At 43.7% G+C, this 26614-nt stretch overlaps 1 protein-coding gene across 3 annotated transcripts in view; it reads right to left on the bottom strand.

Annotated features, from left to right (window-relative positions):
* FSTL4 (follistatin like 4) overlaps positions 1–26614 on the bottom strand; it is a 672404-nt gene that overhangs the window by 369438 nt on the left and 276352 nt on the right. For all 3 annotated transcript variants that reach the window (XM_046000921.1, XM_046000919.1, XM_046000920.1), the window contains one exon: positions 4624–4657. In XM_046000921.1, the coding sequence (XP_045856877.1) occupies positions 4624–4657 (34 nt within the window). The remainder of the gene's footprint in view (positions 1–4623; positions 4658–26614) is intronic.

Genomic DNA, 26614 nt, shown 5'->3' with positions numbered 1-26614 from the left:
TACACAGGCAAGACAGGAAAAGCCATAATGGAGACTATGAACCCCACCAGGCACGGACGCCAAGGAGTGAAAGAGGGGGAGAAGGCTTTTATCAGTGGTGCTTGCAGCCAGAGCCACCCCTGGATTCTCAAGTTTCATGAGACTTTTAGGCTTTAGCCAGGGTAGACTGGCTTGCTGACTGTGATTCAAGGTTGGGAATAATGGTCTGTACTATTACAATGCCCTTTTCTCCAGTAAGACTGAGGAACATACCCCAAGTCAGCCTGTGAGTAAGTAGAGAGATAGGAGCCTACTGCCTACCAATCCGTCATGCTCACAACTGGGTGTCAGATCATTGTGTCTAACCAGAACACACCAGCCAGCTGTGCCACCCACTTCCCACTCAAGCTGGGGCAAGCAGGAAAAATATAGTTTTCCAGCAGCTGAAAAATGGTGGCGCCACCCAGAAAGAGCCCATTTCTGTGGGGCTAGAAGTAGAAAGAGTTCGATGTCACTCTTATCTTTTTGAGGCCCAGGTTCTATAGGAGAGAACCAGCAAGCTCCCCTGTACATGGGAGTGAGGGTAGAAAGGTGACGGAAACTTCATCTCTTTGCCCAGATGGCAGTCTTGATTTGAAAAGGACCTACTACCCCAGGCACTGCCAAATGTGGGTGGTTGCCTTCTAAATTCTCTGCATCTGCAGCCGTTAAAGAAGTTACCTCAAAAGAAGCTAGGAGTTTATTAATCCGTTTTATGGAAGAGAGTCAGCCAGATCGTATTATACCAAGACAGATTATGCAGGCAACTGAGAGATCCAGAAAACATCTGCTAAACAAAATCAGAATTAATGGTAAACAGAACGCAATCCTTGATAGCTGAAGTTCACCCAGATGCAGAGAACTATAAAGGGGCTATTAGAGGCAGCTGCCAATTAAGGGCTAATTCCAAAGGTTTTCCCGAAAGGGAGGCTCTAGTCACACAGCAGGGGAAGGAGGGGGGGTGCTGGCAGGTCATGTTTATTTAGGAGATTTGCATTGCTAAGGAGTCAGAGCCACCATGGGGGCGTGACAGTCACTCTCTCTGTCTTCTTCCTTCAGGGAAGACAGTGCATCCCTGCTCTCAGGTCTCCCTCACATCCTGCCAGAAGCCAGGTCAGGCTGGCCTGGACTAGAACCTGTGACAGAGCCATCCCTGGGAGGCCGGATCACGCAATAGGACATTGGTACCCACCCCAAAACTCACAGCCTCTAATCATAACGCAGTTGCAGACATCTGGAATGGTGTCTAGATCACTGCATGTTCTGAAGAGATGGCTGACAAGGGCTGAATTATCCTGGCCGCTTGGCTCAGCTCACTCAAGTGTTCTCTCAGGTCTGTAATTCAATGTGATGGAATCAGTTAGAGAAAAGTACTGGTCTGAGCAGATGAATTCTGGCAGTCACAATCAGCACCAGCCCTCAGAGTGGACACGGGAGTGTCTCAGAGAGGTGAGGTTGGCACCTTTGGCTGAAGCCTTAGAAAAAGTTGAAATTAAATTGAAGGTGTCTGGAGGGAGGTAAAAATACACGTGCAAAGGAAAGGAGATGAAGATGCAACCATCAGTCCTTCCCCAGGCAGCTAGCACAGGTGGCTCCCAGGGCTGAAGGACTGAAGGAAGAAGGGCTTGGTGGCTGGGGCAGGCATGTGCCCTTCCCAGAAGACATCCTACCAGTTCTGCAGTCCTGCCACACTCACTGGTATGACATATTTCCCTCCAGGTTCCCCTGAGAGCCCCAGCCCTAGTGTAACTTGTCATCAAATAACCCCTAGACAGTTTTCTTCCAAGAGTCCCTCTTAGCTCTCTAGCCTTGGCAGTGGGCATGAATGGGCAGAAGAACATCCACAAGAGAGGATCAGTGCATGAAAGGGATTGGTCGAGAGGGAGTTCTTGTTCCCACAAATTAGCATGGAAAGGAAGGAAGACGCTTTCCTCTTGTCATGTGTTGCTAAGGGTAAATGCTCTCTGCAAACTTGAGAACTGAGAAGCTATTCTCATTATCACCACGTCACCATCCTGTCCATGCAAAGCCCATGGAAGTTGCTGGACCCACATCATAGGCTCATCCTGGGCATTGAGGATGCACTCCCTCTGCCTGAACTCCCTAGAGCAGGCCTTGCAAAGGATCCTGCATGGAAGGCCAGTCCCAAGACGATCGAGTACATAAGATTAAGACACCATGGGAAACTAAATTTGGGAAATGCAACATATCACACCCCCTTTTGGGAGTCAGACTTACCATCTTAAAGGTTGAAGAGGTTCTGCAGTACAAGTCTCAACAACTAACTCAATACCGAGTCCAGCACTGGCCAAGTGGATTATTTTCCTAGGGCTGCAACTATAAAGTCCACAAACTCCAACCCCACTGTGGTCTATCCTGGACTCCATTCCCACTAATTTGAGTCCCTCTCATTTCTCGCTTCACAGACTTAGTCAACACTTCCCAAAAGTCACATAGGATGAGCTTGTGGCTGGTCATCAGTTTGTACCCCTGAACCTGAGATAGAGAAGATACTCCTCAGTCAGATGTAGTCTGAAAATAAAAAAATGGGAAGACATCTTGGATTGTGTGACCCAGAGGCTTCCTCCTCCAGACCTTGCCAAACTCTCCTGGGCCTGATAAACTGGGCAGAAAAATTCAGTGTTACTTATTTGCTCCTCTTTCCTTTCCAACTGCAAAATAACCCTAAGTGTTTGCTGAGAGACAATAATGTCTTATTTTCATCTGTAGGCATAATCATTTATTGAAATATTTAGAGCATTTCTATAATTTTTATACTTGTACACTCTTCTGGAGAAGAAAAACCACCCCATCATTCAAGCAAGTGAATTCTCAGGCCTGAAAATACTTGGAACCAACCTGCAGGGTCCCACTCCTTCTTTCCTTCCTGCCACGTTACCAGCACTGACATTAAGGCACTAAGCTATTTCAGGAACTCTCCAACACTCAACTTTGACAGAAACAAGCAAGAAAGACATCAGTTCACAATGGGGGGAAAAAAGTTTATGTGCTGTCAGGACAAATTTGCTGGTACAAACTTGAAGCATACGCTCCCAGTCAGCTAGCTGTGAGAGCTGCTACTTCCAAAGACGAGAAGGTTATGGATGCGGAGAGCACAAGTCAACCACACCTTTGCTCGTCCTCCAACGGTGTCAGTTTTCAGTGGACTTGGAGCCAGAGGTCCAATCCAGCCTTTTAAGGCCTCTGAACAAAAATACACATGATTCTCTCATACCCCAGCCTTAGTATTTAGACACCTTTCTAACGCAAGGAAAGTTAAGATTCCAGAAGTTAGGTTGATATGTGATTCCATAATGCAAATTAATTCCCAACATTCATACTCGGGGCTACTGACATGAATTAAATAATACTCAAAACCAAACTTCATACCAACTTTTCTGCTCAAGGCTATTTCTTTCCCATTTATACGGTCATCAATAAGAAACATGGCCTCCTGGCTCCACCATATCCATCCAATTTCATTTGGTTTTGAGATCGACACAATGCAGCTTACCCTACAGATGCAGTTCACAGGACGCTGAGACCAAATCCAGAGACCATGGCAAATGGGAATGGAAGCCACAAAGTTTATCCCAGAGCCAGATTACCCAGCATTCAAGCCCCATGGATAGCAGCAAACAGCCCGGTGGACTAGTTTACCAATACACTGAGTATGCAAGGCTTGAGTCTCTCAGCTCTAGAAACATAATTTGATAACATGGCCATTCTAGGTCTTTCACTGTGGGGCTTAAAAGAAGAACTAATCAGGAACCAAGGACGTATTACATTTAGAGATCGATGTGGAATTTGCTCACACCTTTTAGATCATCACTCTTTCTAGAGACAATGCTACAGAGAAGTTTGTCATTAAGGCTGAAACCAAAGACTTCAGACCAAGAACTCACTTTGATTCCCGACTTCCTCTTCCTAGCCCTGCAATAAAGAGATGATTGGCAAAGATGCGCCACACCATAGAAAATACATCTTATTTGACAGCTGGTGTTGCTGAAAGTAAGGGAAACTTCAATTTCTAAGGAAAGGTTTCAGAAATCATCACCCATGCATACTTATGTCAGAGACCAAAAAACAAACATGCTAGAGGAACCGGCGGAGAAAATGAACATAATGGAATTGTTGCAAAAGGGACATTAATTGGTTATTTCTGTTTCAGCTTAGCGAAAGTTGTAAAAATCTAATTACAAATATTTTTCACAGTGGCACCTTCTCCCAGTTATTGAAATACTTCAAATCATAAACCATTTTTTATTGTTGATGTTGTTTTTGCTGGATGAAACCAAACAATTATTTCAAACTCCAGTCAAAAATACAGCTTCTCTCCAGACCACAGATATGATGATGAAGAAGCCAGGTCCCCAGACCCCCACTTCGGATAGTCGAAGTAGAAGACACAGTTCTCTCAAGCAGTCCTGGATTTTAATTCTTACAGTCCTTCGAGGCAAGGACCAAATAGTCAGCACCCAGAAAAGGCCACATGAAATTTGAAAGAACAGGTTGCCCATGGTCTGAAGTTCATGTTAGCTTCAACAAACTACTTCCAAAATGTCAACACTGAAAACGAAATGGGTATGAAAGCATTTTCCCTACCTTCTTTTCTTGCGACTTCAAAGCTTCTGGACTCCTGCAAGAAAAGAAAGACTTTGTGTTTTTGAAGAATAATTCACATGTACAGATACTTGCAAAAATCTCACCTCTGCTAGCCATTTATTCACAAAATGATGAACAATTTCATAAGAACATGATATTCAGCAACGCTGGGTCTACTAAACTCCCAACACATACACACACACACACACACACACACACACACCCCAACAAAGGTAAACAACTTGTTGTTTTGGGGCGTAATCAAAAAATACATTATTAATCATTCAAGGTTTTTTGTGTTTTTTTTGTTTGTTTTTTGTTTTTTGTTTTTTTGCCAGGGGAGGGCCAGAGGGAAAGGGAGAAAGAGAACCCTAAGCAGGCTTCATGCCTGATAGGGAGCTTAAGTCAGGACTCAGTCTCACAATCCTGAGGTCACGACCTGATCCGAAATCAAGAGTCAGACACTTCAATGACTGTGCCACCAAGGTGTCCCAATCATTCAGTTGTTTTTTTTTTTTTGTTTTGTTTTGTTTTTCTAAAGATTTAATTTATTTATTTGACAGACAGAGATCACAGGTAGGCAGAGAGGCAGACAGAGAAAGAGGAGGAAGCAGGCTCCCTGCTGAGCAGAGAACCAGATATGGGGCTTGATCCCAGGACGCTGGGATCATGACCTGAGCTGAAGGCAGAGGCTTTAACCCACTGAGCCACCCAGGTGCCCCCCAATCATTCAGTTTTTAATGAACAGAGACAACTCTCGTGGTCTACTTCCTTATGTGGAATCTGGACCGGTACCAAGTGTGAAGGAAGACTCTGACCTGGGCTGATACCACGTCTTCTACCTAGACTGCAGGTACTACAGGGTTTGGGAAAAACATAAGCAGTTAGGAGTCAGAATGATCTGACCTGCAGTAGGTTATGGTTTGTGAGGCCATAACAAAGACCACTATTGCTCCTAAGTGGGTCACTGGCAGGATCTAGTGATTGACTGTGCTCAACTCAGTAGTTTCCAACTGGGATCTTACAATCTGGACAGACAGTCCAGGCCAGTGGACTAAATTAAGCCTTTGGGTATTTGTTTTTTAAATTCATTTCTGCCTTCCCACTTGTATAGGGCAATAAGCAAAGTGTTTGAGAAGTTATATAAGCAAAACAGACAGAATTCTTGCATTGAAAACATTCATAGCTGAAAAAAAAGAAACATTCCCAGTTGAACAGGAGGCTACAGAACAAACACAAATTACTGAGAAGTAAAGGGGTGGTTTTACCTTGAAAAATACCAGTATATTCATATTCAGGTGGATACATAAAGGAAGGGGTTTTTAAAAGAGCCTTTGAAATAGCACTGCAGAATGTGCAGGCTTTCAGACAGGAGTAAGGGAGGGAGGGTTCACCAGGAAGAGAGAAATGCTTAAGAAAAGGCAGGGTAAGGGGAGAGAACAGGGTATGCTCACGAAGCAGGAAGAGACCCAGTGAGACGTAATAGGAGGGAAAAGCTGGAAACACATGCTGTGGTTTCACAACTAATCAAAAGTACCTACAATTCATTATCAATAACCAGTTTAGGATACAAAGTCTAATATCAAGAAAAAGTTGAAAATCCATGCTGGCAACCAAAGAAGAGAGAATAAAGTACCTAACAAGCTTGGGCCAACTTCTTGCCATCATGACAAAGAGGACCATTCAGCACCAGCACTTCTGTAGCAAATGGCATGTGTCTTTCACAATATCAGCATTCTTGTCTAGTATCCTTTGGGATCAGGAAGCAGAGTAATATGAGGGATGAAACTGAGGAGGCACTTGAAAGTGTATCCCCTCCCCTGCCCCAAATTACATTCTCTGACTGCCACTTCTGTAATGAGTTAAAAGCCCAAGTGGAAACCAATGGAAGACACATGCTATAGGCCTGCAACTCATCAGCACAGCACAGTTAGTGAAATGAGCTTCTAGAATGCTGGTTCCTGAAGAGGGACCACTGAGAGCGCTAAGTATTATGAGAGCTAAGTAAGCTACAAGACACATCACTGCACAAAGCCAAGCCCACACTGCTCCTCAGCTCTCTGCTACAGGGGCAGGCACCACATCCCTGGAAGTAACCAGTATTTCTGGAACAGGGAAAATTCATAAGCAACTTAAACACCTCAAGAAGAAGACTTTAGGGATGTCTTATTCCAACTGTATAAAACCTGTAAATTAAGAAAAGCTGACATCTGCATTATGTTGTATCTTCTTATCTAACAACATGGTATTTCTCATCATTTGTTCAAGTCTACTTTTATTTCTTCCAAGAGTATTTTATAATTTTCCTGTATGTATTCTGAATATATCTTTTGTAGATTTTTTGTTATCATAAATAGAATTTCTCTTTCATTATATCTTCTAACTGCTTTTTATTTCTATGTATGAGTGCAACTGGTTTTTATATATGGATTTTTAACCAGCCACTGGACTGAATTTTTTATTCCATTGATTCTTTAGGGGTTTCCTTCTACGTGTTTATGTAATCTTCAAATAGCTATGATTTTATCTCTTTCCTTCCATTTCTTAGGTTTCTCATGTCTTTTTCTTGTCTTATTGCTTCAGCTAATTCCTCTATCTCATATTAAGTGTTGTGGAAACTTGGCGTGCCCATGGGCATACTGGTCTTGTGTCTGACTTTAAGAAGAAAACCTTTAGTGTTTCCTTACTAAGGGAAACAAAATGCTGGGTTTTGGCTCAAGGTATGTCTACCATATTAATGAAATCCATGCACAATTTACTGAGTCTTTGAAATAAATGGATGTTCTAGCTTGTCCTTTTACTTGTTTCTTTACTGACCATTTCCCTCCACTGGAATGTGAGATGGGAAGGCACCAATATCTTTCATTCTTGCTTCCCCAATGCTATCCTCAACGCTGTAAGAGAGCAGTTGTTCAATGCTTGTTAGATGAATAAAAAATGTGTGTTGAATTTTATCAAATACTTTTCCTGAATTTAAGGAGATTTTCATGATTCTTTTTCTCCTTAGATCTATTAGAAATCTCTTTAGCTCTAGTAGAATTCATGGTATTCACCTATCTCTGTATTTCTGGAATAAGCGTTTCTTAATCATGATACACTTACTAAAAAATATTGATGGATTCTAGTTGTAATGATTTTAAATATGTTTATATTCAACAAACTACTTCCAAAATGTCAACACCGAAAAGGAAATGGGTATGAATGCATTTTCCCTACCTTCTTTTCTTGGGACTTCAAAGCTTCTGGACTCATTTATAAATGAAATGAGCCCACTGAGGTGCTAATTTTCCCTTTGGGGCATTGGCTGTTTTGCATAGAATTCAAACAAAAATGAGATTGCTCTATTATTTTTAGGTGCCATTTTTTCTCAGATTTAGGAATTAAAATGATACCAGCTTCATATAATGAATTCAGAAGTTTTCCTTTTACTGTGCTCTGAAATAGTTTAAATAAGTGGAATTAACTGATCTTTAAAGGTCTCTTCAACTTCATTTCTCACATATTGATTAAAAGGTGAGGAAATAAAAGGTCAAAGAAGGTTAAACTTGTCCAAGTTCTCACATATTGGTCAGTGCCCAGCTGGGATTTAAATTTCAAAGTTAACACACATAACAAAGTTTATGCAGATCTCTACTTAATTCATGAGGTAGTGTGAAATCAGACGATAGATACTTCTACTTCAGGCTATGAGAGAAGAACTTGCCTTAGACGACCAATCCTTTTGCTAAAAACAACTATAAAAGTTTGATTTAAAAAAAATTTTTTTTAAATTTTATTTATTTATTTGACAGAGATCACAAGTAGGCAGAGAGCAGGCAGAGAGAGAGAGAGGTGGAAGCAGGCTCCCCACCAAGCAGAGAGCCCGATGTGGGGCCGATCCCAGGACCCTGGGATCATGATCTGAGCGGAAGGCAGAGGCTTTAACCCACAGAGCCACCCAGGTGCACCCCCAAAAGATTTTTTTTGAAGGTATATCAGAGAAACAAATGTAGCCAGAACTTAGAGACAATACTCAGAGAATAGAAAAGCCCACTGAGGTGCTAATTTTCCCTTTGGGACATTGGCTGTTTTGCATAGAATTCAAACAAAAAAGTAATGGTCTAGAGATGAAAGAGGTTTCACTGAGTTGAGAGATAACCAGAGTCAGGACTAGCAAAGTAGCTAGAATCTGAGGGTTTTAAATCCTGGAAAAGGATATCAGAAAGAAGTGAGCCCAATAATTTGCACCCAGCTTCCTCTTGATTTTTGTAAATATGTCTGAGCTCCACATATAAAGGGCAAGAGGATGAGAAATTAGCAAAAAATTAGTCTCAATTCAGCTGAAAAACTAAGCATAGATTTTGGTACTTATCATGGTGCTAAGGAGACAAAAATTAGGCTTCCCAAGAAAAAATGGCCCTGGTAAATGCAGGTGACTTTCAGCTGAGATCATATACTCTCCAAGAATTTCAATTCCTAGCAGAGCAAGATGATTTGCCAGCATTCTATGTCTAACAAAAAGAAGTAAATCCTCTCTGGAAGATAAAAATCTCCACAGGATTTATAATTTTTCCTACATAATGTCTAACACCCAATCCATAATTACTAGGTATGGCAGGAAATGAGATCAAATGACTAAATTCCAATAAAAAAAATACAGCAGAGAGAGACTCACACTTTCTCCAGATTTTAGAATTATAAAACACAAGCTCTAGAATAATGAGGAATAATTTGTTCAGGAAAATAAAAGACATTGAATTTCATCACAAAATCACAATCCACTAGAAAGGAATCAAGTGAAAATTCTAGAACTTAAAGTTAAACCAAAAAAATTCAACAGATGGATTTAACAAAAGATTAAACACAACTAAAGAGAAGAATTGTAAGCTGGAAGCCAGAGCAGCAGAAAATACACACACTGAAGATCTGAAAGGAGAAAATAAAGAGTGAAAAATAAAGAAAAGAGTATAACAGACATTAGAGGACATGGGGCAAACATCCCACATGCATGTAATTTAGGTTTCAAAGTGAAAGGATACAGGAAATTAGGCAGAATAAATATTTGAAGAGATGTCAACTGGGAATTTTCTGAAATTTATGGAAAACATATAGCCAAAGATTTAGCAATCTCTATAAAACCCAAGCAAGACAAACCAAAGAAAACTAATGTGAGGTACTCAAAGAAAAATAGTCAAATATTCAAAAACAAAAAGAAAATCACAAAATCAGGCAGCAGGTGGGTGATGGGGATGGAGATGACTTATCATCCATAAAGGACCAACAACAAGAGCACAGATGACTTTGTAGGAGAAAATAATCATGGAACCGATAATAGAAATGAAAATAATGGAATTTTTTTCTGAATTCTCAGAAAAAATTCTGAATTCAGAATCTCAATTCTGAAAACTAGAATTCTATCCCCAGTGAAAATATGGGTATACACAAGGCAAAATACAGATTTATCTAGATAAACAGAAATAGACTATACTGCCAGCAGATTACTACTAAGAGCAACACAAGAGAACACTCTGGACAAAAGGAAATTTTTTCAGATGAATGCATATTTTTGCAAGAAGGAATCAAGAGTACCAGTAAGGGTTAAAAAGAGATAAACCTATTTTTGTCTACTTAGTACAATAATCCCCTTCTAATGAATAAAATTTGTAGAAAAATACATGACAATATTATCACAAAGTTCAGGAAGTCAAATGGAACAGAAGTATCAGAATGGTTTTTTACTGTTCAAAAGTGGTAAAATTAGTACTACGAGGCCAAAGTTGGGCAACAAAAAACCTGACTGATCCAAAGAAAGACAAGAAAGGGTAGGAAAAAAGAGAAAAAAGAATAGAGAGAATAATGTGTTAGATTTAATTCCATTTAAATAAAAGTAGACTAAATAATTCAACCAAAATACTAAGATTGACATAATAGATAAAACAAAATCCAAAAACATGCTGCTTATAAGAGACATACCATAAATAAAAGGATACAAAAAAGCTGAATGTAAAAAGACAGAAAGGCTATGGGGCAGCTGGGTGGCTCAGTCATTAAGCATCTGCCTTTGGCTCAGGTCATGATCCCAGGGTCCTAAGATTGAGCCCTCCATCAGGCTCTCTGCTCAAAGGCAAGCCTGCTTTACCCTCTCCCACTCCCCATGCTTGTGTTTCTCTCTCACTGTGTGTCTCTCTGTCAAATATATAAATAAAATCTTTAAAAATAGAAAGGATAAACATTAATTCCTACCAGGAGAAAGCTGGTATAGATAAAGTAAACTCCAAAGCAAAAATTATTATTAGTGACAAAAAGAGATGGTTCATAACTATAACAAGGCAATTTAACAGGAATGTTTGCAATCTTAAGCTTGTAGAAGAGCAGTAGCATAGCTTAAACACCAAAAAGTCAAAACTCAAAGAAGAAATGGAAAAAAATCTACCATAATGGTCCAAGAATTAAAGAAACACCTGTCAGTAAGTGACAAAATAAGTAGTGGAAATAAATCAGTAACAATCTACAAAGTTTGAACCTCATCATTAGCAAACTGGACCTATGTCTATCTCTGAAAGGGAGAGAGGAAAGAGAGAAGGGAAGAAGTTTGGAAAGAAGGAGAGGGGGCGGGGAGGGGAAGGAAGAGAAGAAAAGGGAAGAGAAGGGAAGAGAAGAAAGAAAAAATGTGCACAGAATTTGAAATTCAGCAGGAAACCACACATACCCAGTTTCTGGGCTGAGGACAAAGATGTACATCAAACAGTAACCAATGACTGCATACTACACATTCTCATCAACTGTCCATTCAACATTTATAAAAACTGACCACATGCTGAGCCATCAAGAAGTTTCAGCAAGTTGCAACTTACTAAAATCATATAGAGAACAAATACAGTTTTGTGACTAGAGTGAAATTAAATTAGAAGTCAATAACAGGAGGATATGGAGAAAAATCTCCCAATATTTGACCCACGGATTTTTATATGAGTACATCACATAATTTCAAAAAAAAAAATCACAAAAGAAATAAGGTATTTTGGAATGAAGGACAAGTGAATTATAGCATTTAAAAAATTGTGGGATGTGGATAAAGCAATGCTTCAAGGGAAATACAACCTAAAAAGCATATGTTAGAAAACAATAAAGGCTAGAAATCGATGACCTAAGCATCTATCTCTGAAAGCTAGGAGGAGGACAATTTGAGCCCTCAAAAAGTAGTAGGAAACAAATATGATAGGAGCAGAAATCAATGAAATAGGGGGAAATATATACCATAAAAATTTAAAGCCAAAAGTTGGTTCTTTGAAGAGATGAATAAACTTGTTGGATCCCTAAGAAGCCTGAGGGAGGGAGGGAGGAAGAAAGACAGGGAGAGAGGAAGAAAAAACAGAAGGGAGGAAGGAAGAATGGATAGAAGGAATGTTGGATGGAAGAGGGGAGGACTGGAAGAAAAGAAGATAGGAAGGAAGACAGGAAGGAAAGACATGGAATTTGTAATTGAGCTGGAAATCACACATACCCAGTTTCTGAGTGGATGACAAGGGAGTGAATACAATATAATGGGGAAAGGATGGCTTTTTCAATAGAGGGTGCTAAATCAATTGGATAAAATTTTTTTGGAAAAAAGTTGAACCTTAACCTCCTACCTTGCAACTAACATAAAAGTCACTTCCAGATGAACTGCAGATGTAAATGTGAAAGGTAAAACAATTATGTCCCCAGAGGATACCTTAAGAGATTATCTTCATGATAATCTTTAAGCAAGTGAGTATTTCTTCAATAGGATGGGAAAGGTACCACCATGAAGGAAAAGAATGATAGGCTGGACTTTATTAAACAAAGACTTCTGTACATTAGAGGACAGGATTAAGACAGTGAAGAGTCAAGCAGTCAGCGGAATGTATTTACAACACACAGAGCTGACAGAGCACCATGCAGAATACAGAGAACATGTGTGCAAATAGATAAAAACAAATGAAATCACGTACTTGAAAAATGAGCTTCAGGTACTTGGAAAAGAACTTCACAAGTTAAAACCACAGTGGGATACTATTATACACCACAGGAAAAAAAAAAATTAAAAGACAACCACAATAGTAACATCAAATGTATGCAAGGACATGGAGCAACTGTGATTTCCTAGTCTGGAGGAACCAGCCCCAGCAGGACTCTCCTCACTGGTCTGAGTGTCAGTTCGATGGGGCTCCCTGCTGCCGGCCCTCATCCTTATCTCAGGGGGGTCTTTTTTTGCCTGTTTAATCCTTTAATACCTGCTCAATGAATTCCCTCTATTAAATTCTTTTTTCTTTTCTTTTCTTTTCTTTTTTTTTTAACAGTGTGAATTCCTTTTTATCAGCACTTCCACTCCTGGGAAAGTGCCCACAGAAGCTGGTCTGCGCCTGTGCATCCCAGCAGAGCCCGAAATAGGTGGGGACAGGGTCACCCTGATGCCCACCGCTGCAAGCCCGGGTAGATGAGCGCTGGCATGGCCGTGTGGTGGGAAACATCACTGCTGTGATGAGGAACAGAAGCAGGAACTGAAGTCAGCCTCAGGATGGGATTTCAGCTTTCATGTCAAGGGAGAGAAGGCGACACAGAATAGTGCAGTTTGTGGGATTTTGTTTTTATAATGTGCAGAAACAAAGAAAAGCAATGTCTGGTGACAGACTGGTGGTTACCTTTGAGAGGACAATGGCTGAGGGGACACCAAGGTGCTTTCTGGGGTGCTGGGAATATTCTCAGTTGTGATCTTGATTGCAGTCACATGGGTGTGTCCACTGTGTAAAAATCCATTGAGCTCTATGCGTAGGGTGCACACTCTTGCCTGTATATCTGATATGCTTCCATTGAAATTAAAAAATGAACCAGGACAAAGTACCCAACTGTACCAGTCAGGAGAATGTTTAATAGAGGGCATGCATCCCACTCCCTGATGCAGAGAAGGAAGTTCCGACAGGAGGAAAGGCTGTGGCACGCTCATCATCACATGAGGGCTAAGGGGCCAAGTCAGGGCTACATGTCAGTCTCAGAAATGCTACCGCCACACTCTGCTGCCTCAGAGCAAATGCTCAGCCAGGACTCAGAAGACCTATGATAGGGATTAAAAGCTGACACTTTATGGGATCAGGAGGGAGAACAACCATAAGAGACTCTTAATCTCAGGAAACAAACTGAGGGTTGCTGGGGGGTTGGGAGGGTAGGGAGAGGATGGTTGGTTTACGGACATTGGGAAGGGTATGTGCTATGGTGAGTGCTGTGAAATGTGTAAGCCTAATGATTCATAGACTGTACACCTGGGGCAAATAATACATTACATGTTAACTTAAAAAAGAGAGAGAGAGAAAAAAGAAGAAGAAGAAATAAGTTGACAGTCTGAAGCCAGAATATGTGGGCAGGATCCTGGCTTACTCCTGCCAGCTGGGCCCCTGCCACCTTGGGTGAACCCCATTGGAAGCCTCAGTGTGTTCATCTGTAAAACAAAGGCGGGCTTGGTGCCTCACAGAGTGGAGGTGGTGAATGGGCCAAGCAAAAATAGGCCCAGACCGTGTTTAGTGAGGCATGCAGGCGTCCACCAGGGGTGGTGGTCCTCACTGCTATCACCACGAATGGAGAGGACTAAGGGGGAGAAGGGAAGGGATCATTTGGGAAGGCAAATGAGTTCAACGGCTCCGTCTATTACTGAGGCTAAGTAACAACCTGCCTCTCTAGTACCTGAAGAAGAACCCCAAAAAAACTGTAGCAGAGCAGTGCAGAACAAAATTCACTGGCATAAATGACACCAGGGCCTTGGATGCATTGCCTAAGGAAGAGATTATTTGCTGCCGAACCGTCAAACCAGATGGTTATAAATGAGAGTTAGTACATGGCCATTACTTAATGACTACATTTCTTTAACTAAAAATCTAATTTTATTATGGCATAAATCACACTTTCTTGAAGTAGGGAATTAATTTTAGATTTTTCATTCACTGTTCATAACCTTTCCATGAATTTGACAGCCAAATCATTTTAAATGTCATTTAACCAATGCAATACAACAGCTTTATTCCTCATTGTACCCTTCCTGAATCCATTATCTTCCACTATAATAGAGAAGAACTTAAGTAAAAAATTACCATTCCATAAAGCTGTATTTTACTGTGCAGTTCAACTGCATAATCTTTATTTTTGAATCAATATAATGTGAGTGCTGAGTAATATTTTTCATAATCCAGAAATCTATTACAGACTCTCAGCTCCCAAAAAGTAGTTTGAGAGCAGCTCCAAGAGCATAAATGAGGATCCTCAGATTCCATCCTGGGATCCTTGTCACGTCCATCGTAGGCCATGCTCAGGGATCTCAGGCTGTGCGTTGGGCTCAGGGAAAGGCTCATGGAGCACGGCCACAGACCAAAGGCACCCCTCCTCAGCCACTTGGCCAGCCATCCTTGCTTAGGGGGAAAGCCTCAGACTGTCACTCAGAATATGAATGGGACTTGGTGGCTTCTGGAAAAATGTTGGCTCTGCGGGTTAGAAAGATGGGGATCAAAAACATCCACAACCAAGAAGAGGATGACAGGGAAGCACCAAGCTGAGCAGAGCTCAGCATGGCTAGGTCCTCACACGCAAAGCACAAGCGGATCTGGGGCAGATGCGGCACGGTCCACGGAGGTGGCCAGCTGCTGGCCCTGGCCCATGCCCATGTCTTGACAGTGAGCACAGGACACACAGTGTCTCAGGCCAGCATCACAGGAACAGGAGAAGTCCTCTGCATCAGAGCTCCTCAGGCCCCAAAAGCTGGAAGAAGCTACACAAGAAGTCCACATGCTTGATTTGTAAACCATTTGGTATAGTGGAGATCAAAGCTTTACTAACACTCAGCACTAATCATTCCTGAAATCCTGACATCTAAAATTGAAGTTTTTCATGTCTGAGATGCTCTTAAAATTAATGCTTCTTTAACAAGCTTTCTTACAGTCTTTCTTTTTTGCACTTGAATTTTAAAAACTTTAACCACTTTCATTTTTGCTAGCAAGACACCATTCGGCAATTAAAGTCTTCACTTGGACTGACAAAATACAGCTAACTGAAGTGACGCCTTTTGCAGCATGTATGCCGTTACTGGCTCCCATTTACTGAGCACAAACCCACCACTTTGTACACTTTATCTCGTTTATATGGTTCAGTTAAAGGCAGGAGGAGAATGGCTGCATTGTTAGATTTCCCAGCACATCATGTCTGGGTCTTCAAAGCCAGATGATAGGAGGATTAGGGGATTAACCCTAAACTCAAGGGCTACTTTGAAAGCCAAGCTGAATTATCCAGCAAACAACAGAATTTTTGGGGACAGGGGCGGGGAGAATCTGAACATCCGCTGCCTCCTCCAGTCATATAGAACCTGTGACAGGTGCTCAAGAAAATCAAATAAGGAAGTGTGGGCTCAAGAAAATCTTCAAATAAGGAAGTGTGGGCTCTTGAGAAATACCACTTAGTCAAAGGGTCAGCTCATTTCTGAGCATTGCATAGAACAGAGTCCCATGCTCAGAGTAGAAAGATGTATGTCCTCTCTAGTAGACTGCCTCCATGCCTTCAAGGTATGTTCAAGGGGGCAGAGGCACAGCCAGCAGCACTTGGCCTCAATAATGCTTAAGGAGCTAAGGAGGTGGGGCACAGGGCATGGGCCCTCCCACCTTTAGCCAGCCCTGCCCACATGTTTCCTTATCAGGGGAGGCCTCACTTGTCCTTCTAAGGAGACCAAGAAAGGGAAGGCTAGATCTGGGCATGGCCACACAGGCAAAGGAAGGTGACCTTCTCCAACACTCTGGGGCTGAACCATGGAGATACCCTTAGCAAGCTCTGGGTCCCTTCTATGTCCTAACAAATACTGATCAGTGTAAGGAAACTGGTGTTTACACAGTAATAGAGAATTTATAAAAACAGAAGGAAGAGACCATGCATGGATGATTTTGAAAAAATATCAAAGAAATCTCAATTAAGGTACAAAGCATTTGTTTAAAAAAAAAAAACATCATTATGAACCTGCAAATAGTGTCTCTGTGGCATACTTATGAAGAACATCAATTTGATTATGTCCACAAGGGACAATGTGAAATAAGAGCCTCACAGCCTGCAGAAGGGCTGAGTGACCTGATTTTATTAGCAACAGCTCCACCAGCTGCAGCCTTTGAGGGAGCCATCCAGACCCTCGCATTCCCGTTTACCCATCTGTAAAATGGGAGACCAGACAGGCCAGCCGAGATCAATTAGGGGATGTCTCAGAACCATGGGCTGAGTCTAACAGCCAGTTCAGCCCAATGCTTTCCGATAGGGAGCAGAGAGTGACCAGTACAGGAGAAAGCTATGCTTATCTGAAGAGAAAAGGTACTGATAGTGATTATGAGACACCAGATAGAAAATCGAGTATGCAAATATTTCCCAGGCCTTCAGAAATTAAGATAACTTGGATGATAGTTTTCTTGGTTTTTGTAAGTAAGACATGAATAGAAATTTATATGAGGACTTAGGGATTTTTAAATTCTAGGTATTAAAGCTATGTTTTAAAGGTTATTCATGTACAATTAAAAAAGAGAAGTCAGCTCTGAGTTTAAGGCTGTCTTCTATGGCAAATCTACCCAAGTGACAATACAAGTAAACACAAAACCACATCTGAAGGAGTAAATGTCAATGACTCATGGATCAGTCCACCACCTTGTTCAGCATCATCACCTGCACAAGATCACGAGACCAAGGAGGAAAGAGGGCCACTTTCCAATTTTTTCTCTCTGACAACCCAACAAATGAAAAACTAATTAACCTTTTGATTTAGAAAACAATCCACATAGTTGCCCCAGAACAAGCGATCACGGTATGCCAGACCACCCTAACAGCTAGTAGCATGGGGCTCTAACTTGGAACCGTGGGTGAGCCTCATTAACAGCTATTGTCATCTTCAGGGGACACCAGCCTGCTTGACAAAGCCCAGCCCCTGATGTGCACAGCTAGTTAACTGCCACAAGCAACAGTCACGCCGGACTGCCATTTCTAGAGCAGCATCTGTCTCCCAGACGGTCCACACTCATTCATCTCTCACCCCAGCATGGAGCCTGGCATATTATAGACCTTAAACACATTTATTGTAAGAACTGAATCAGATTATTTCAAGATCTCCTGGTGAGAAATGGGGGGCAACTGAGGTTCTCCATGAGGCTCATGAAGAACATCGGTTGTCATGGGAGCCTGATTACTATACTTTTCCTTTTTCAGATAACTTTCCACAGAAACAGAGACATCCTAGGATGCCTTCCTCATTCTGAAAGGCTTCATGTCCACTAGTTGTCCCATCAAATAAGCATCTCCCCTGCTTTGGCTTGGTTCCAGGAGACTGAACGCTGTAAGAAAATCAAGACTACTTTGTGGGTGTTCAGGGGAGGACAGATGGAAGTGAAGACAGATGGCCTCTGGGAGGAAAGGGGATAGAAGTTCACATTTTAATTATTTATTATACCCTCCAGGTACCAGCCAATAGATGATGTAGCTTAGCATCAACCTGTTTAAGATGATATTCAAATCTGCCACTTTTTTTTTTCCTCTATGCCAGCTGTAAGACCCAGATGAGGTTTAGAACAACCTATGCCTTAACAAACTAATCATATACCTAAAGGAGCTAGAAAAAGAACAACAAACAAAACCCCAAACCAGAAGGAGGAAGGAAAAAAATAAAGATTAGAGCAGAAATAAGATAGAAATTTAAAAAAAAATAACAGATCAATAAAACCAGGAGCTAGTTCTTTGAAAAGATCAACAAAATTCATAAACCTTTACCCAGACTCATCAAAGAGAGAGAGAGAGAGAGAGAGAGAAAGGACTCAAATAAAATCAGAAATGAAAGGAAGAAATAACAACTGACACCACAGAAACAGAAACAATTATGAGAGAATATTATGAAAAATTAAATATCAACAAATTGGACAACCTAGAAGAAACAGATAAATTCTTAGAAACATACAACCTAACAAAGCAGAAAGAAATATACAATCGGAAGGGACCAGCTATCAGCAATGAAACTGAATCAGTAATTAAAAAAAAAAAAACACCAAAAAAAAACAAACCTCCCAACAAACAAGAGTCTAAGACCAGGACCAGATGACTTCACAGGTGAATTCTATCAAACATATAACAAAGAGTTAATACCTATTCTTCTCGCACTACTCTAAAAAATTCAAAGGAAGGAAAACTTCCAAATTCATTTTATGAGGCCAGTATTACCCTGATAGCAAAACCAGATAAAGATACCAGGACAATATCTCATGAACATATGCAAAAATTTTCAACAAAGTATTAGTAAACTGAATTCAACAATACATTTTAAAAAAATCATTCACCACAATCACATGGGATTTATTCCTGAGATGCAAGGGTGATTCAATATTTACAAATCAATCAGCATGATACATCACATCAATAAAAGAAAGGATAAAAATCATACGATCATTTCAACAGATGCAGAAAAAGCATTACAACATCCATTCATGATAAAAACCCCCCACCAAAGTAGTTAAGAGGGAACAAAACTCAACATAATAAAGTCATATATGACAAATCCACAGCCAACTTCATACTCGGTGAAAAGTTGAGAGCTTTTCTTCTAAGATTGGAAATGAGACAAGGATGTCTACTCCCACCATTTTTACTCAGCACAGTACTCAAGTCCTAGCCTCAGCAATCAGACAAGATAAAGAAATAAAAGGAATCTAACTCAGTAAGGAAGAAGTAAAACTTCCACTATTTGCACATGACATCATACTATATATAGAAAGCCCTAAAGACTCCACCAAAAAAGGACTAAAACTGATAAATGAATTCCATAAGGCCACAGGACACAAAATCAGTGTACAGAAACCAGCTGCATTTCAATACATTAATAATGAAGCATCAGAGTAAAATGAAGAAAAGACTCCCATATCTAACTGCATCAAAGATAAAAATATACCTAGGAATAAACTTAATCAAGGAGGTGAAAGACCTGCACTGTGAAAACTATTTAAAAAACAAAAACAAAAAAATAACCTATGCCTAAAAATTAAAAAGATAAATGTGCCCCTAGCACATTCCTCAGGTCTCTATTTCATTCTTCTTTTTTAACATGGAGCATGGAGGGAAGGGTGTCAGAGACAGGACATAACATGAAGGTGCAAAGTGTTCCAGAGCCACGGTAAAGCTGGGGGTGGGTGACACGGGGGGCAAGGGGGGAAAGGCCAACCCGGGTGACCTGGTGAGATGGGAATCAGGTTGAACATCCCGATAGTGGCAGATGTCTAAGGATGGGCAAAGTTCTTGCCCTCAAAGGGACAGAGAAGCTCCCTCGATCTTAACTTCCCCACTGGAATCTCTCCTCCAACCCAGAAACAGGTCCTCTCCCGTCTCCAGAGCTGAAGCATCAGCAGTGAGAAGTGGAAGCATTTTTCCCAGAAATGGCAGTGAGCATCACAAAGGCAGCCTGTGTGTGCTCCTTCAACTTTCAGAGACCCCCGGGGGAGAGCCTCTCTGATGCCTCTGAACTCACGAGCTTCCACCACCATTCCCTCCACTTAGTACTTGCTGATTTTTGATTGCTGTCTGAATAAATAATTGGCTGGGGCTCCCAGGGGTAGCTGCTTTTGTAAAGGGAGATAAATCTCCAAACACACTTTGATTAGAAGGCACTTTCACTGTACCACTATAAAACTTATATTAAAAATGGAACTTAGAGTAGTTTAAATTAAATGAGTTATATATAATTAAAAAGCCTTTAAGGCACAATAAGGATCTTTTTCAATTTTCTTTTATAACAGAGTCAAAAAGGAAGAAGGCATCCGTGGTCAGACGAGCTGGATTGCCAGTCACCTAGTAAGTAGCCTGTCTGAGAGTTCCAGGTAAAACCACCAGTGTTCTCCCCCATCCTTGCCCTGCTCCTTAGGTGGGCAGCCCTGTGAGCTTCAGTTTGCTCAGCTGTGGGAGGACATTCAGGGCAGTTTCCATGAGATGCTTACGAGGACAGAACAGGGGTGAGCCAACAACACTGCTCATCCCTCCTCAGCCGCAGAAATGCCTGCCCTGTGTCTACTAGCCCAGGAGCCAGGCCAGCCTGAGTACTCTCACTGGCATAGAGCAAAGGCACATGAAAGATTTGGTCCCCTCTTTCCCCCTGAAGAACAGAGGCTTAGGAGGACAATGAGGGGAGAAGCAGTTGCTCTGTCTGCGTTTCTTCCACAGGCAAGCCCAGGGGTTCCCAAATAAGGACCTTTACACAATCCAGAGCCTGGGCTGTATCCCGGACCACTGGAAGGACAATCTCTGGGGCTTGGACACAGGTATCAGTATTTTTTGGGAACTATCCAGGTGATCCCTACTGAGGACATGTTTGGGAACCACCAGGCAGACTAAATCCCTTATACACTCTCTCACCCCAGTTAGGCTGACACTTCCCAGGTCACTGCTACTTTTGGTGATGCTGGGCAGTGTCTGATGGCCCAGCATGGCTTCCCCAGTGCTAGCATGGCCTCCCCAGAGACACGGTGTCACTGGCATACCAACTGTACACAGTGGTGCCAATTTCTCCTTCCCAGCAAGACTTAGCAAAGCCAGGAAAATGGCCCAGGCAGGTTGGCCTGTTTCCACAGGGAGTGATGCCACCTAACTACCCAGGTCTCAGCAGGTCTCAGCAGCCACCGGGTGGCAGGCAGAGGAGGACAGCCTTAGCACTGGGCAATGTGTGGCCTCTCCAGAGAGGGACAGAATGCCCTGGCTTGCCTGGAGGGCGTGAGCTGGCTCTGTGCAGCCATGAGGATCCCTGGCCCACAGGGCAAGAGGCTACAAGGTGCTGGCCTCTGGGAGCCTCGGTTTCCTTGGCTTTAAGAGGAGACTCAGGGTGGTGGCTAGGAGACGGTGACGCGAAGTGAGAGAGGAGGGAAGCCGAGAGCACTCCATGTCCAGTGGCTGCCCTAGCTTACCAGTGTCCACCCACAGACAGCAGCCTGGGTATGTCAGGTTTCCCTGGGCCCCGGCCCTCAATATAGTGCCCAGAATGCTTGGCATGTTCTCAGGGCCCCTGGAGCTGGGGAGAGGCTTGGAGTTCACCCAGGCAGGTGTGCAATGATGAGGACGGATGGAGTGGTGGGAGGGCTCCAGGGGTTGGTATGGTGTCACCTGTAGACCATCAGCACCTGGCCATAGTGGTCTCCTCCCACATCTTCTTCGACCCACTCCAGGCTGTCATGCCTGACTTTCTCTCGGACTCTAGCCTGCCCAGCGGCCCCAGCACAAAAAAATGCCAGGATTCTTTCCCTTGGTGTCTGTGTCATGTAACCTGCCCAGCCTAGAGAGCTGAGCTTCCCTCCTCACTCCCAGGCAGCCCTGACCACTGGCCAGCCACAGCTGTCCCACAGGGCAGGGGCGGTGATCTCCTGGGGTATACACACCCACCTAGCTGAGGGAGACATACCTCTGAAGAACCACCGCCCACCACCACAGCTTGACCAAGCTCCACGTCCCATGTGCCTGGGGCTGCCTGACCTCTGGGAAGGATAGGGCCTCCTTTCATGACATCCCCGCCACAGCACGTACAGCGCTTGCCTCCGGCTAGAACCAGGAGCTGACTCCCATTACTCTATTCCCGTACCGGTGGAAGACTCAGCAACACCGACATTTTCCCACTGGGCTTCCTGACCCTTCACAACCTTTATCTAACAGTAACCACTTTGGTTACCACAGCAGGGAGTGCTGCCTCCTCACTTGGGCCCCAGAGCCCAGCTTTTGGAAGGGAGACTGTTTTCCTTGACCCGTGGCAACCTCCCAAGGCCAATTCTTAGAAGCAGAAACAGAGACCACCACACATCATCATGCTGAGGTCTCTGCCCGGAGTCCAAACACCCACCGCTCTGTAAGCACAAGCCCAGCCGTGGGTCTGCTCAGGCCCTGCCCCACATGGGGGCAGATGCTCAGGGACACACCATGTGTGTGCATACGGTTACAAAGTCCCACCGGACCCCCTTGTGGAACTGGAAGGTTACAGTCAAAGACATGTTCACTCTACTAGCCTCCATGGCTTCTCTGTAGGCCCATTCCCACCATAGGAGAAGGGAAGAAACAGGTGCACATGCTGCGGACACAGGGAATGAGTAGGGACAGGACATGCTCTGTCACTCCCCATAGGGAATGTCAAGAAACTGCCCACAGCCCAATCCCCAGTGGCCACCTCAAGCTCTGCCATCCTCTGGGAGGTGGAGATGTGTTATCTGGTGTGATAGGGTCTGCTTCGGCTTTCAGAGCTCAGTGTCATCAAATGTCCTTTTCTTTGCCTCAAAAATATGTGTGGAGGGGTGGTAATAACACAGGCTTGTGGTTAAGAGGGCAACTGGAACAGTCAGAAGGCCAGTTGCAAACCCCAGCTCCACGTGTAATATTCGAAAGACCTCAAGCAGCTCACCTACCATCCTGAAGCCTGTTTCCAGATCTTTAAAATAACCAAGTGAATGGGATCTCAAAGAATCTTTTTAAGTCAGTGAAGTAATCCACTTAAAGCTTTGACAAAATGGTAGCTGTTCATTAACGTTATCATCACTAACAGCTATGGAATTCAAAAAATTCTGTCTCAGGAGTCAGAACTCCTACCAAGAATCTCCTTTTTCCTGTAAGGAATGGATAACAAGGGTCATTCAGACTTCCAGAGGCCATCTTGCTCTGTCATCCCAACCGTGAGGTGTCTCTCGTTCCCTAACATTCCATAATTCTTGGTTATATAGAAACAAATATCACTGAAAAAAAAAAAAAAAACACCTCCTAATGCAACAAGACTTCACACCTGGCTGGGAGCAAAGCTCAGCCCCACAGCTGGGAGATCATTTATCGCATCTTGTCTTCCATGATGACTGGCCTAATTATTCCACAACAGCTCTGTTGTGATGTCGCTCCCTGGATTCCACAGGGCAGCAAAGTCTCTTAGAAGAGACTTCTCGAAAAGCTATGACTCTCTCCCCATGGAGCCCTTTCTTCCCCAAAACAATTCCAGCTAAACCTCAAAGCACCTGTACTAAGGAGCTTCCTGCAGCCACAGGGGACGTGACTCTGGAGTCACAGGGCCACCTCCAAGCCCCATCCAAGCCCGCTTCTCTTCAGTCAGCCTGGAAGGCAGGGTGTAGACACGGGCCTCAGGAGGGATAGGAGGTTTGGGGTGGTGACTGGTAAGATGTGAATCAACCGTTGGAGGTCAGGCCTTGTGGAGAGGCTGATAGCTGGGATCACCTAAAGATGGGTGGGCTGGGCGTCCAAGCTACCTTGCGCACACAGACCAAGTTGGTGTGCCGAGGGTGGGGGGAGAGTACCAATGAGTCAGACAGAACAAAGTGGTTAGAGAGTATAAGAGCAAAGAATTAAGACCATGTGCCAGGCCTTTGTATTTCCCTTCCGGCATTCAAGACTGGAAAGCTCAATTCATAAATTCCCTACACTTCTGAAAATCTCAGCTCCCAATGCTCAGAGCTCTGAGAGGGTGGAGGTGGGCCCCTCGGCCTCACCACTTCTACCCTCACTTCAACCTGCCTTCCCACTCTTTCAGTAGAGCATCCCAGGCCTGCCCCCATACTCCTGCTCAGAGCCCCCAAATATCCCCTCCCATGGGGGGGGGCACTTGTCCCCTGGCTTCTCTAAGTGGAGACAACCAGGTTCTCAGAGACTAGCCCTGGGATGAGCAGTCCCAGGCCCTAGAGCTGGAGGTTTGTGTGGGAGCAGGGCCAGGGCCCTGGGGCTAAGCTTCCAGGGTGAGGGCCACAGGAAGGGATTTACAGCTCCATGGAATGGCCAGCGCACCCCCCACCCCTGCAAGGACAGAGAGGGGAGAGAGAAACAGAAGTGGAAAAAGGGAGAAGATGTGGCTATAAGTAGCAAGATGACAGGCAGCCTGTGGTGCACTCCAGGACATCTTGAGGGTCCCAGGATAACCCTTCACTGGATGTGAGCACAGTGGAATGTGAGTCCTCTCCTGGTATTCAAAGGGCCCCTGATCAATCACTCTGACGGGGGCCTGGATATCCACCCCCACATCTCTTCTCTCTTCCTTCTCACCAGACAGGGTCCTATTCCAAGGCCCAGTCTATACTCAAGGATTCCTCCTCCTGACATACATAAGTACTCCACCCACACACAACTCCAGCAGCCTCTCCAAGGCTCTCCACCTCCACAAGGTCCTTCCCAACCTCCGCTCATGACTGCCATGTCCCCCAGGGTTTGGCCCACACTGCTAACGCAGCTGGACTTGTTCTGCACTAACTGCTCAGCATATTGCAAGTACACAGGTGAATTCCTCAAGTCCTCTTTGTGATTATTCTTTCTTTCTCAAGATCCCACGGTGAGACATCAGCCCACGGAGAGGAATTTCCTGTAGAACTCAGCTTATGACCGTCTTTTCTTGTAACTAAGAAAAGTCACTTTGAATGAGATTAGGTTTAGATTTTGTTATACATATTCATCTAGAATGTATAACGAGTCACAGATAATTTTGTTCTAGTCTGCATGGCCACAGAAGGGTTTTCATTACTAAAAATTAATCAACCAATTGGTGCAACTAGTTGGACAAGGATGGACATGTAGCTGAAGGCAGGGCTCTAATGCTAGAGCAGAGCCTTCCAGTAGAACAGTTCAGGCTCCAGGGTGGGAACACCCCTGCTGCAGTGCCTCGAGCTCCATGAGGGGCTACCCCACCCTGCAGCCAGCCTTGTCCTTTGGTGGGGGCGGGGGCAGTGGATCCAGGAGGCACTAAGCCAACAAGAAGGACACGGTCATCATCTTTGGAGAGGGTACAGAGCCTTGTTCTGGTGAATGAGTTCTGAAACCTTGTGGGGTTGGGGGTGCTCTGGTGGAAATTCTGAGCCCTGGACACCATGGGGCTACTGCAGTCACTGCTACATCCAATCTACATGGAGGACACGGACACTCCGGCTGCTTCTAGCCTCCAGCCCACCCTCTGATGGCTCAGGAGCCTCAAGTCATGGGCCAGGATGTGCTTGTGACACTAGATCTGCTATTAGTCACACGTCCTCAGGTAAGAGGCATGGGGACTCTGAGAACAAGCGTCCTGCTCTGGCTGGGGTCAGGCATGAAGGAATGGGACTAGGGAAGGCAGGAGCTACCTCCTCCTTTACTACTCCATAAACGTACCTCATTTCCTTTAGGCTACAGTTGAGAAAGTAGCTTAACCGCCGCACACAGGTAATAAAAGATCAAGCATCTGACATAGGTGTTGAATTCCCCCTGCTGACACAGCTCCTGTTCAGCAACAGTCAACGGCTCCAACCCCCACCAATCCCCAGCCCCCAGACTCACAGATGCCATCTTTCTTCAGCCACCTGACCACAGCTGAGTGCTCAATGAATACCAGGTTCCTGAGACTGAAAACCACCGGATGTCCCAGGGGACCCAGACAGCCCAGGACGCAGAGACTCACACTGGATATCTACAGAGTGTCCTGAGAAGCGTTCCTTCGAGCGGGAAGTCATGTTTTTGGACACAAAGACATCCTCGAAAGCTCTACTGGTAGGAGATGGACATGCAAGCATGAGGCAGAGAATCCCATTCTTCACAGCCAAATGCTAAAAGAAAGCCAAGAGCATATGTAACAACCAAACAGAAGAGAGTGGAGGATGAGAAGGAGGATGGGGCATATTCTAGAAGCACTCCAGTTAGAACATCTGCCTGGCAGGCCTCTTCCATTTGAAACCTCCCAGCATGCCCACATCAAAGCCTATTTTACTGCAATGAATACACAAAATGTGGCAGCAGCAGAACCACAGAAACCTGAAGTCCTTCCTATAGAGGAAGGGCATGTTTTAAATGCGAGGCTAGAAATAAATGGGAAAAGTACTCTGTTTTATTTAGAGAGCAAGATGTGAATGACACAACAGCTTAAATAAGTTTTTATTCCAATTGTCCAGACTAGTGTCAAGAAAAGCCATCTAGAGTCTTATACCTATTTTATGACACCTCCAAAGAGAAGTTCATTCCCACTGCCCTCCATCCC

This window comes from Meles meles, chromosome 3, assembly GCF_922984935.1.
Source record: "Meles meles chromosome 3, mMelMel3.1 paternal haplotype, whole genome shotgun sequence".
Lineage (NCBI taxonomy): Eukaryota > Metazoa > Chordata > Mammalia > Carnivora > Mustelidae > Meles > Meles meles.
The sequence above is the reverse complement of the archived record's forward strand: the minus strand, read 5'-3'. Positions and strand labels throughout refer to the sequence as shown.